This window comes from Martes martes (assembly GCF_963455335.1).
Source record: "Martes martes genome assembly, chromosome: 9".
In the NCBI taxonomy this organism is placed as follows: domain Eukaryota; kingdom Metazoa; phylum Chordata; class Mammalia; order Carnivora; family Mustelidae; genus Martes; species Martes martes.
The window spans coordinates 102,420,914-102,434,365 of NC_137896.1; the positions used below are offsets into that span (position 1 = coordinate 102,420,914).

Genomic DNA, 13,452 nt, shown 5'->3' on the forward strand with positions numbered 1-13,452 from the left:
CTGGCAAAAGCCCTACTTTCTGGGGGGGGAGGGTGCGCGCGCAGCCCTACTATGTGACAAACTGGTGATAGGGAAGACTCAGGGAAAGGTAAACCAAGAAGGTGTGTGTGAACAAACACACTAAGTAAAAGTTTGTCCTCTGATGTCTAGAATGTAGTACGTTACTGGTTTTATTTTAAACCCGTTATTCAATGGGGGCGCCTGGGTGGCTCAGTCATTAAGCCTCTGCCTTCGGATCAGGTCACGATCCCAGGGTCCTGGGATCAAGCCCTGCATCATGCTGCCTGCTCAGCGGGGAGCCTGCTTCTCCCTCTCCCACTCCCCTTGCTTGTGTTCACTCTCTCGCTATATCTCTTTCTGTCAAATACATAAAATCTTTAAAACAAAACAAAAACCTATAAACTGTACTCAATGAAAAGGCCCTTCCACCTGGAATTTAAAAAATAACAAAACTTTTATTAATCAACTCCTGGGTAAATATGAACCCACATTACAGAAATGTGAAAAAATAATGAAACCTATACATCAGAACTTAAGGGCAGTCACAGCCAATTAAGTCATCAAAAAATATAGATGGGTTAAAACCTTAATGCAAAAGCTAAAAAAAAAAAAAAAAAAAGCCAACAGAGACACAAAAACACACAAACCCCCTACAAGTTAACAAAGATAGAACCTGAAATTAATGAGGTATGGTACTGAAAAAGGTTCAAAACAAATCAAAATTCTTGGTTCTTAAAAAGAAAAAAAAAAAACAAATACCCCTCACTTAACCTAAATAAGAAAAAAAGGGGACACAAACACAAATATGCTGAGTAGGAAATAATAGCAGGAAAAAAACATTAAAACTAAATTTTAAAATCATGGGTATACTCTGCATACCTATAAGACATCAAGATGAAATGGATAAAATGCAGTTTACCAAAACAGACCTCAAGAGAGGTAGAAAACCTTTTAAAAGATGATCAATTTCCATATTAGAAATAAAGGTATCCAGAAACTACCTCCAAAGAAAGCACTAGTCAGACGGTTTCAGAGGGGAATTCTAGCAGACTTAGACCCAGATAACCCAATGCTCCACAAACTGTTCCAGGGCACTGAAAACAAAGGAAAACTTTCTAATTCTTTTGATAAAGCAGATACTCATGTCAATGAAGAAAAAAATCCACCAAGACCAAGTGAGATTTATTCCAGGAATTTAGGATTCATTATTCATCACTATGACTAGAGAATAATGATTATTCGGGAATAAATTAATATAATACACTCAGTACACACCTAAGGGAAAATATTACAGATTTGTCCCCAAACAGACCCAAGAACGAAGCACGGAATTACTGTATGATCCAATGGTTCTGATGGGAGGCAGACACCCAAAAGTACTAAAAGCAAGGATTTGAAAAGGTACTTGGACACCCGGGTTCATAGCGGCAGTATTCACAACAGCCAAACGGTGGAAGCAACCCAAGCGTCCACCAATGAATGAATGGCTCAACAAAATGTGGTATATACAACGGGATACTCTTCTGTCTAAAAAAGGAATGCCTGGGGTGCTCAGTCGTTAAGCGTCTGCCTTCGGCTCAGGTAAAGATCCTAGGATGCTGGGATCCAGCGCGCTGGGATCGGGCTCCCTGCTCATTGGGGAGCCTGCTTCTCCCTCTTCCACTCCCCTTGCTTGTGCTCCCTCTCTCACTGTGTCTCTCTCTATCAAATAAATAAATAAAATCTTAAAAAAAAAAAAAAAAAAGAAAAGAAAAAAAAAAAACGCTCAGAGAAGCTTCTACTTTAAAAAAATAAATAAAATAGGAATGTGATTCTGACCCATGCTACGACATGGATGAATCTGGAAAACATTATGCCAAGTGCAATAAGCCAGACACAAATGGACAAATATTGTATGATTCCACTGACATGAGGGACCTAGCAAAGTCAAAGTTCACGAAGAAAAGTGGAAGAGCGGTCCCAAGAATTAGGGAAGGGGGAAACGGGGAGCTCCTGCGGAATGGGCAGTTTCAGTCTGGGATGACGAAAACCTCCCGGAGATGGACAGGGTGATAGTTGCACAACACTATGAATGTGCTTAATGGCACGGAACTTAAAATGGTTATAATGGTAAATTTTGTTATGTAAATTTATAAACAAAACCAAAGGACAGGGACTTCTGGAGAGGGCGGAAACAGATCCAATTTGAGCATCAAAATGAGCAGCAGCAATGGAATGCTCATGAAACGAAACAAGCATCTTATAAATCAATGCTGATGTGAATAAATAAAACAAATGGAGAAGGGAAACTCTACCTTACAGAATGGCAACTCATAAACGCCGAAGGAACAGTGGAGTTAGGAAACCATCTGGCAGCCATCACAGTAGTAACAAACTCGGCAAAGAATCCTCAACGGAAGAGTAATTTTTTTTATAAAGATTTTATTCACTCACTTGACAGAGAGACAGCGAGAGAGGGAACACAAGAAGGGGGAGAGGGAGAGGAAGAAGCAGGCCCCCCGCGGAGCAGGGAGCCCAATGCGGGGCTCGATCCCAGGACCCAGGGATCATAACCCAAGCCGAAGGCAGACACTTAATCGATTGAGCCACCCAGGTGCCCCCAGAATAGTAATAATTCTGCAAAGAAGTCACCAGCTCATGGGGGAAAATCTGATGAGGGCAAAGGCTTTCATGCAGCTTCCAAATCTCTCTCCACAAGTTACTAATTACACAGAAACTGGTAACGGCGCAGCGGGTCAACCTAGAGACCACAACCTGAGAGTGATCATAATTAACACAGCCAGCTGCGGGACAGGCCAGCCTCCTGTGCCTCTTGAAAGGATATCCTGAATCACATCATCAGAAAGCTCCATGCCCACATAAATGAAAGAATATCGAATAACTGGCCTGTAGTTTTTTGTTTTTTGTTTTTTAAAGTCAAGACCTGAAAGGCTAAGGGACTGTTCCAGAGTAAAGAAGAAGAAAGCAACATGATAACTACATGTAATACACGATGAGGCCCGGGGCCCAGCCCAGGATGGCGAAAACACCATAAAGGACCTGAGACAACTGGTATCACCTGAGTTACAGTGGCATATTCCACAACCCTGACCTTCCCTGAAGTTAAAAAGCGTACTGTGGGGTGCCTGGGTTAAAGTGGGTTAAAGCCTCTGCCTTCGGCTCTGGTCATATTCTCGGGGTCCTGGGATCGAGCCCCACATTGGGCTCTCTGCTCAGCGGGGAGCCTGCTTCCTCCTCTCTCTCTGCCTGCTGCTCTGCTTCCTTGTGATCTCTGCCAAATAAATAAATAAAATCTTAAAAAAAAAAAAAGCATACTGTGGTTATTGAGGAGAAAAATTCCTTGTTCTCAGGAAGAATGCTCTGCAATCTTTGTGGAAAAGGCGTCTTATCTGTATACCACCCTCAAATGGTTTAGAAGAAAAAACCAGGTACCTGTTTATAGAGCATACAAATGATAAACAACGTGGAACAAAACATAACAATTGGTGGATCCGGGGAATAGGTACATGGGAGCTCTTCGTGCTGTTAAACATCTTTACGTTTACAATTATACCAAAGTAAGATGATTTTAAAAACTAAAAAACCATAACTCAACCAAATAGACCAGAGCATGAACTACAATTTATCTTGTTGCCAAAGAACAATTCCTCAATGCTCGTCATCTCATAACAAGGCTCTCGTTAGGAACATTCCAAGTAAATTAGTTAAAAGATGTCATTCTATTTGATTTTTTAAAAATATACTTTCAAGATCCAGAAGCCAACAGGACATGACTTGTATCTTGCCTATCTTTAATATTACTTGAAATACAAAGAAGCTATTTTGAGGCCCCTATAGGCCACTAGTATTTATAAAACAAAAAAAGTTAAAATTTGTTAGAGTAGGGCCTCAAGGAAACACCAAAAAAAAATGCTTTCAGGTCAAAGTATCTGTCACTGACCCCAACCCACGAGGCCAGCACAAGACAAGACTTTGCCACTACAGGGGATGTACGGGCACCTTTGTATCTTTTTTTTTTTTTTTTTAAGATTTTTATTTATTTATTTGACACAGAGAGAGAGAGAGATCACAAGTAGGCAGAGAGAGAGGGGAAGCAGGCTCCCCGCCGAGCAGAGCCCGATGCGGGACTCAATCCCAGGACCCTGAGATCATGACCGGAGCCTAAGGCAAAGGCTTAACCCACTGAGCCACCCAGGCATTTTAGGAATTAGCTTCTGACCTCCAGACCCTCTGACCACTCCGGAGAGTCCTGCGGCTACCTCAACAACGAAAAAAGGACTGACAATGAAGATCAAGACACAGAATAATTCACCAAGAGGCAAGATCACCTTAAAATGTCGGAGCGAATCTGCAATGCTAGGAGCAAGTTCCTTATCCACCCAGCCGAGCATGACGCCATCCAGCAGGACAGGATAGCACTCGCTGTATGGTCGGTGTGGAGTTCCGTCAACTGGAGTGACCCCTGGTGAAACAAACACACAGAATGCTCATGTCAGAATGCTTTTATCCTACAGCCAGAATTCCCTCCAGATGGGCTCAGCAACTGCTTCGTCATTTTAGACAGCTAGTTATCTTGTCTCTAAACCACATTTTTTTATTGCTTTAGTGTTTCTAAGTCATTGCAGCAAGGACACATGAGCAACTAGCGACTCTGCGGGGGAGAGCAGTTGGGGGACAAGGGTGTAAGAGAGTTTTTCCACTGTATACCTTCTATATTTTGATCTAAACAGTTTTTCCACTGTATACCTTCTATATTTTGATCTAAAGGACTAGATTACTCCTTTTCAACTGTCTTCCTGCAAAATGACACGGTTCCCTACTTAGAGATGCAGTGGTCAAGCCACCAGATGCACAGAGTGACCCAAAACGTTATTTCTGATATTCAATGCTGAATGCTGCTTTATTTCAAATGCTTTGACATCTTTTTTGGTTGGGGGTTGGGGAGGGGTGTGTGTGTGTGCACGTGTGTGTAAGAACAAAACCATATTTAATTCTTCCTTCGCTCATTTAAAGCAAACAAAAATGTACCTGACCTATAGAAGAGCCAAGAGACCAGACCAACTCCAGCACTGAAGAGGAAACAATTCTTACAGGAATTCTCTGCTCAGCCTCCAAAGAAGCAAACCTTAATAGTTTGCACTTGTTAAAACCCACACAGTCAAACAAGACGGCTTCTGGCCGCACCCCACATACCCAAGCTGCACAGCAGAGCAGGAACAGACGCCGTGTACACAAACTGTGTGACGACCTCGCACACAGCAGTCAAGTGGTTCATGAGGCCGCAGGGCTCCCCATCTGGGGTGTGCACGGGACACAGGAAGCCCCAGGACTCCGGCAGCAGCCTGCGTACCGTGGTGGTCCTCATCTTGGCAAAATCGGCCCCTCTGTGCACACAGCGGAAATGGGAGAGATAGCGTACGAAGTTCAGCTTATCAGCCACAACACAAAGGCCAGAATCTTGCAGGAAGCCAAGACCTTCATAAAACAAAAATCGTTCAGAAACAGGCTCAACTTAAAGACACAAGTCTTGGGGCACTTGGGTGGCTCAGTGGGTTAAAGCCTCTGCCTTCGGCTCAGGTCATGATCCCAGGGTCCTGGGATCAGGCCCCGCATCAGGCTCTCTGCTCAGTGAGGAGCCTGATTCCTGCTTCCCTTCCTCTCTCTCTGCCTGCCTCTCTGCCTACTTGTGATCTCTGTCTGTCAAATAACAAAAAAAAATCTTTAAAAAAAAATTAAAATAAAAATAAAAACACAAGTCTCTTGATTTGAGGCTCTGAGGACAAGCACCTCAGGGCACGCTATAAATTACAGAGTGAGTTATTATAAAGTTTATTAGCTCTCCTGAGTGGGAAGAGTTTACAAAAAAAGGCAGTAAAACCCCCCAGACATCCAAATTATATCAGTCTCCCAGTTCTCTCTCTCCTCTACTACTACCTCCTTAGGGAGAAATGTTAAATGAATATGAAACAGGGGCGCCTGGGTGGCTCAGTGGGTTAAAGCCTCTGCCTTTGGCTCAGGTCATGATCCCAGGGTCCTAGGATCGAGCCCCCGCATCAGGCTCTCTGCTCAGCGGGGAGCCTGCTTCCCTTCCTCTCTCTCTGGCTGCCTCTCTGCCTACCTGTGATCTCTGTCTGTCAAATAAACAAAATCTTTAAAAAAAAAAATGAATATGAAACAGCAAGTAACTAAATGGGACTTATCAGCGAGGCCAGGAGAATGTGTAAGAAGTTGTTATCCTTAAGAACAATCTGCACTGGGGGTGCCTGAGTGGCTCAGCGGGTTAAAGCCTCTGCCTTCGGCTCAGGTCATGATCTTGGGGTCCTGGGATCGAGCCCCACATCAGGCTCTCTGCTCAGCGGAGACCCTGCTTCCCTCTCTCTCTCTCTGCCTGCCTCTCTGCCTACTTGTGATCTCTGTCTGTCAAATAAATAAATAAATAAAATCTTTAAAAAAAAAAAAAAAAGAATCTGCATTAGTACCATCTGTTTGGGAAAAAAAAAAACAAAAAAAAAAAACCAGCAGATTTCTGGGCTCTCAATGACCAGATAAGTCTTCCAGGCCTTTCTAAAGCACCTGGTTTAGGGACAGGAACACATCTACAACCCTCCCAGACTATCTGTCCCGGTGACTGCTCCTCACAGATCGACGTTGTCTTTAGTATTCTGGAAAGAGCCACAGAGATGCACGTGACAACAAGAAGTAGATTTGAGCTCCATGGATGCCTTGTCTCGAGTCCTTCAGACCGAAACACACTTGTCAAATTTACAACATGAAATTGGTCTTTACTGAAAGGGACAAGTTCACTTTCAAAGAGAACCTCTCTTAGCAATATATAAATCTACACTGAGCAAACGCAGTGTAACTCAAACAAAGCCAATCCATTTCGTTTTACCTGTTTTAGAACGCAGATTTCCAGTAGCAAGAAGATACTCAAATGGCTTTGTAAGGTCTGTTCCCAGATTAAAAATCTTCATCAAATTTTCAGTGTTTATGGACACATTCGTCTTCTGAGCCCTCTTATCTAGAGCTATTTTAATAGATACCAACCAAGATTCCATTTTTTCCTGAAATAAAATTTAAGCCATTATATTCAAATTATTCACGTTTTGTATTTACTCCCATGTAAATATGTACGTTTGCAACAAAGGCCCACTAATTTATACATTTGACATGGAAAATGTCTGGCCTATAAACCTGAAAACCATGCACTATTATAGGTCAGGCATTTTTTTTTTTAAGATTTTATGAATTTATTTGACAGAGAGAGAGAGAAATCACAATCACAGGCAGAGAGAGAGAGGGGGAAGCAGGCTCCCTGCTAAGCAGAGAGCCTGATATGGGGCTTGATCCCAGGACCCTGAGACCATGATCTGAGCTGAAGGCAGAGGCTTAACCCACTGAGCCACCCAGGCACCCCTAGGTCAGGCATTTTTAAGATAGAATCTACAAACGCCTGTAGACGAGAGTTTCTCCACCTTGGCTCTACTGACATTTTGGCTGGATAGTTCTTCATGGTGAGGGGCCCAGCATGCATGTAGGATGTCCAGCAGCATCCCTGGCCCTAACCCACTGGATGCCTGTAGCATCCCCCAAGCCGTGACAATCAAAACTGTCTCTGGGCACTGTAAAATGTCCCCTGGAGTGGGGCAAAACTGCTCCCAGTCAACACGCTCGAACACTAGTGGTTTGCTCTGGCGTTAGAGTGTTTTCATTAAGATGCTCTTATCAGGGGTGCCTGGGTGGCTCAGTCAAATAAATAAAATTTTTTTAAAAACTTAAAAAAAAAGAAAAAAAGATGCTCTTATCAGAGGCACCTGGGTGACTCAGTCATTAAGTGTCTGCCTTCAGCTCAGGTCATGATCCCAGGGTCCTGGGATCAAGCCCCACATCGGGCTCCCTGCTTAGCGGGAAGCCTGCTTCTCCCTCTCCCACTCCCCCTGCTTGTGTTCCCTCTCTCGCTGTGTCTCTGTCAAATAAATAAATAAAATATTTAAACAACCAAAAAAAAGGGCTTTTATCAAGCAGTCAGAACAGCTTCGACAGGCAGAAACAGACAACAAAAACAAAGCTTTGAGACCAAGCACCAGCCCGTTGTCCTACCAATTAGAACAACTAAAAGGAGGTCAGTCTCCAAATGACACCCAAAATACAAGATGGCTGACAAACTAGGAGGAAAGACTGACTCTTTCTTCTCCCAGAAATCTGAAACACAATGGAAAATAAGACAGAAAAGAAAGAAAAGAGAAGAGAAAGTCAGGCAAGCAGGGATCAAGAGACATGGGGAGCAGCTCTGTAACCCAAGACAGGAAGAGACTGGGGGAATGAGGAGCTAACCTTGCTCCCTAGTCACATGTCTGCCTCCTGTCACTTTGTCGTTAACTTGCTAAGTGAGCAAGCAGCATTTCTTGGGCACGTACTGTATGCTGGCCCTTGGCATATTTACTTAAGCCTCACAACAAACTTTTCCTTAAGAAGCAGTGCATCACAGGACCACTTGGGCCAAATGTATTTCAGTATTAAGAATTTTCCAGACTCTAGGGGCACCTGGGTGGCTCAGTGGGTTAAGCCTCTGCCTTCGGCTCAGGTCATGATCTCAGGGTCCTGGGATCAAGCCCCGCATCGGGCTCTCTGCTCAGCAGGGAGCCTGCTTCCCTCTCTCTGTGCCTGCCTCTCTGCCTACTTGTGATCTCTGTCAAATAAATAAATAAAATCTTAAAAAAAAAAAAAAAAAAAGAATTTTCCAGACTCTAGAAAGGTAGCAGGTGCACAAACCTAACACCTCTGATGAAGACTGAGGCACTGGCTTGTAATCAAACAGTTCTTTTTTTTTTTTTTTTAAAGATTTTGTTTATTTTATTTGACAGAGAGAGAGAGATCACAAGTAGACAGGGAGGCAGGCAGAGAGAGGAGGAAGAAGGCTCTCCACGGAGCAGAGAGCCCGATGCTGGGCTCGATCCCAGGACCCTGGGATGATGACCTGAGCTGAAGGCAGAGGCTTTAACCCACTGAGCCACCCAGGCACCCCTCAAACACAGTTCTACAGTGAAACATACAAACTGTCATACTAAGTAGAAATTATAAAATATAAAATATTATAAATATTTAAAATATAAGTAATATATTTTTATAATATAAATATAAATAAATATAAATATATAATATAAATATAAAATACAAATATAAAATATAAGATATAAACATAAATATAAAATATATATATTTATATAAAATATATAAATATATAAATATAAATAAGAATATTAAAAATATAAAAATTATAAATAGCCCCCCACACTGCAGGTCAGTTTTTCCTGCCAAATTACGTTTTTTTAGGTTCTCGCACTTTTCGGACTGGATGCAAGTCCCCAGGTGACCGGGGACTTATATGTAAAGGCTGCACACGACAGAGCAAGAGAAGCCAGAGAGGCCTCTCAGAAGCCTTCCTGGGGGGTTCACCAGTCTTTCCACTGAAAGGTTGAGGCGTAAGAGGCTGAGCAGACGGTGCCGAGGGCAGGGAAGGGAGACGTCACAGAAGGTGAGGCGTGGCGCCCATCTGATCTGTTCTCAAGTTCAGCAAGGGCAGCCCAGCACTCACTCTCACTCCCTCACGGTTGAGAAGCCCTCAGAACCAAGCACAGAAATGACAGACACTTCAATCTCTGCATCAACACTCAGTGAAATGGCCAATGCAATGCTGTGATTCAGATTAGGTCACTGTTGTGTACCCTCCTGAAGATTCTTACTGTGTCCCACGTTCAGAGGTTTAGAAGCTTAAAACAAAACTGGTGCAAAAGGAAATGACACATGGTTAGGCCAGTCACACGGGGTCATTAATGTTACAACCAAGATCTGCTGTTGTCTTCACTTAGCCACTAAGAAACATGAAGGACTTTTTTTTTAAGATTTTATTTATTTATTTGACACAGAGAAAGAGATCACAAGTAGGCAGAGAGGCAGGCAGAAAAGGCAGAGAGAGAGCAGGGAAGCAGGCTCCCCACTGAGCAGAGAGCCCGATGCGAGACTCGATCCCAGGACCCTGAGACCATGACCTGAGCCGAAGGCAGAGTCTTAACCCACTGAGCCACCCAGGCACCCCATGAAGGACATTTCTGAATTCAGTATAAACTAAGATCTTTGATCAAGTCCCTTACTGCTCAGCAAACACACAAAAAGAAAAGGCGGACTATGTAAAACACCCAAACTATAAATCATAACCACACAGGAAACAATGCTGCCGGAAACTGCCACACCATTCCACGAGAAGGGCAGCTGGCCGGGGCGAGAGCAGCAGGCGCTTACCTTCAGAAACATGAGGAAGAGTTGACCAGGTGTCAGGACTTCCTGATTCACTAAACTATCAGGATTGTCCTCCATGCACTCTCCTTTGGCTAATGCAAAGAGCTTCCGGGTCATGAGACAAAGCATATAAAACTTTTCCGTATTGGATTTCAGGTGGATACAGATGCACTGGCTGTCAAAAGAGAAAGCAAAGCTTAAAAAACCATTTTGCTGCTACTAGTACTTCATGATCTACCCACCAAGGGGCCTGATTCCTCTTTACCTAGAAGAGCTTACTCGTTTTCAAAAAACTGCTTTTCATCTTCACTGGCAACATAAGCAAAAGGACAGCACATCATCACAAGGTCTAGAGCTGTGCTGGACAACACGGCGTGACAAGCACCATGTGGCCATTTACATTTAAATTAATTAAAATTATTTTTTAAACAATTTTATTTATTTATTTGATAAACAGAGATCATAAGTAGGCAGAGAGGCAGGCAGAGATAGAGGGGGAAGCAGATTCCCTGCTGAGCAGAGAGCCCGATGTGGCGCTCGATCCCAGGACCTTGAGATCATGACCTGAGCTGAAGGCAGAGGCTTTAACCCACTGAGCCACCCCGGTGCCCCAAATTAATTAAAATTATTAAATAAACTTAAGAATTCAGTTTCTCAGTTGCACTGGCCATTCAAGGGCTCCTGATGGGTCTTGTGGCTACATACTGGATGGTGCTAAGAACTAGACAGTGGTTACAGAACCCAGAGTCCCTGCCTTGGGGAAAGAAAGGGATGCCCTGCCTACAACTTTCAAATGTTGCACAAAGAAACATGTTTGTCACATGTAGAGAAATTACAAAAGCAAATGTAGTCAAAATGATACCGACTAGCGAATGGAAGTGTCCACCATACTACTTTTGCAGCGATTCCAGAAGTCCAAAGTTGTTTCAAAGTAAAAGTGTACAAGTACAATAAAATAAAATGAAACTACCATAAAAGGAAAAGGTGAGGATGGCCATGGAAACACAGGGCCAGCCCCTACTTCCTTAGACCAGAATCCTACCCGCAGGTCCATTCTGAGTCCCAGATAATTCACTAGCACTAACTACAACCAATAAAAAGAACCAATGTCACCTTCCGCCCCATGAAAAAAAAAAAACAAACAAAACCACAGTTTAAGCAAAACCACACATACTTAAACAGAAACTCTGCAGCTTGTTCATTTGGACACCAGTCAGGAAGACTGAGCTTGACTCTGAAGCGTTCACCTAGATAGTTAAGAACCTGCTTTTGTGTGGAACAACCCTCTTCCATGACGATCCTTAACATCTGAGAAACGGAGTTCCTAAAGAAAGAGTCCTCCTCTTTGCCTTTCATGAGCTCCTGAAAAATCTGATAATCGGAGAAGCTGACAAGCGCCTAGAAAAAAAAAAAAGGTTTTCTTTTGAATTACTCATATAACTAAACCATTTTACCAGTTCGGTAACAATTCTCTGTTTCTCTAATATCCAAGAAAAATTAGCACTCCACTATCAGTGAATCGAAATGAACTCTCCAAGATAAGATTTTAAGTTTGTTTCGGCGTTAAACGGAGATCGCTAAGACATTCTGTAACGCAAAAGAATAAATGCCTAGACATTGTGACTTGCTGAGATGCTGTTATTCTAGATATGGTAGGTAGGGCTATCATTAGAGGCTGTATGATAAGACGGCAAGATAGCCCCAGTGAGCCTTGCCTTCTGGTATTCCACAGGCTTATGCAGCCTCCTCCAAACTAAGTCAGCACTGGCCCGTGTGACCAAGACCATACAGTGGAAAAGTGGACGTGTGACTCTCAAGGACAGGTCATAGAAGAGACTGCAGGTACAGCCTTGCTCTCTTGGCTAGCCCTCTCGGGGAAGACAGCCAACTCAAGCAGCCTGTCCAAAGGCCCCTGCAGAGGAACTGGGACCTCCCACCAATAGCCGTAATGATGGGCCAGCCGTGAGCGACCACCCTGGACGTGGACCCTCTGGCCCCTGGTCAAGCCTTCTAAATGACCACAGCTCATACTGACATCTCACTGCAATCTCCTGACATCCCAAGGCAGATGTGCCCCCAGTCCCAGCAGTTCCAAACTCCCGGCCACAGAAATAGTAAGAAGGAAGTGGTTACGGATGGTTTAAGCCACCGAGTTTTGGGGAATTTGTTATGGAGCAGTGCACAGCTGGTACAGCATGAACACCGCTGAGGAGACCCTATCCATCCATTCTGCACAGAACGTGACCCACCCAGTGAAGGTCTTCATAGCAAAAGAAATATATTCATGAAGTCACACCTTAAGTGCAAATCCCAAAGGAAGAAAAAATAGTTCTTTCCGATAAATAAAGTTCAACATAACCGTGCCATTTTCCAAGTAGTGAAGGTTCATATTGACTGCGGAATGTTCCTCCCTCACACAGTGCATTGAGACTCCTATTGAAACAAAGCAAGAAGTCAAAAACTCAGTAATATCGTAACTGCTTCCGTCGTTTTTTCTTCTGAATAATGTTTACCCTCTTAAATAAAAATTTTTTAAGATTTTATTTATTTATTTGACAGAGAGAAAGAGACCACAAGTAGGCAGAGCAGCAGGCAGAGAGAGGAGGGGAAGCAGGCTCCCCACTGAGCAGAGAGCCCGATGCAGGGATCAATCCCAGGACCCTGAGATCATGATCTGAGCCGAAGGCAGAGGCTTAACCCACTGAGCCACCCAGGCGCCCTATTTACCCTCTTAAAAATAGAGCCAAATCACCAAGGTTAGCAAAGACTGGCAACCAAAAACGTCTCCAGACCTTGCCAAATGTCCGCTAGGGTGCAAAACCTCCCTGGTTGAAAACCTCTTAGTAACCGAAGCTACAGAAATTTAATCCAACTCCAAAGTTTCCTTCCAGAGCAGGTCCGTGTCTTATAACACGTTATATCACTGGCACCCTGCAGAGCCTGATCACACAGCACTTTATATCCCTCATACCCTGTGCAATCCAGTCAAGAGATGATGGCTTGATCGAAGAGTTCAAATGAAGAAAAGCAGAATTTTAGGTTTTAAGTTTGTTTGCGTTAAACAAAGATCGCTGAGACATTCTGCATCAGTGATGCAAAAGGATAAATGACTAGACATTGTGACTTGCGGAGATGCTGTTATTCTAGATCCAGTAA

At 43.5% G+C, this 13,452-nt stretch overlaps 1 protein-coding gene across 1 annotated transcript in view; it reads right to left on the bottom strand.

The window, feature by feature from the left end:
- Positions 1–13,452, bottom strand: part of POLR1B (RNA polymerase I subunit B) — a 30,350-nt gene that overhangs the window by 9,754 nt on the left and 7,144 nt on the right. Inside the window, exons 5-10 of the mRNA XM_080814309.1 lie at positions 12,593–12,729; positions 11,471–11,694; positions 10,300–10,471; positions 6,893–7,064; positions 5,194–5,475; positions 4,329–4,462 (exon numbers count right to left, since the gene is read on the bottom strand). Of these exons, the coding sequence (XP_080670435.1) occupies positions 4,329–4,462; positions 5,194–5,475; positions 6,893–7,064; positions 10,300–10,471; positions 11,471–11,694; positions 12,593–12,729 (1,121 nt within the window). The remainder of the gene's footprint in view (positions 1–4,328; positions 4,463–5,193; positions 5,476–6,892; positions 7,065–10,299; positions 10,472–11,470; positions 11,695–12,592; positions 12,730–13,452) is intronic.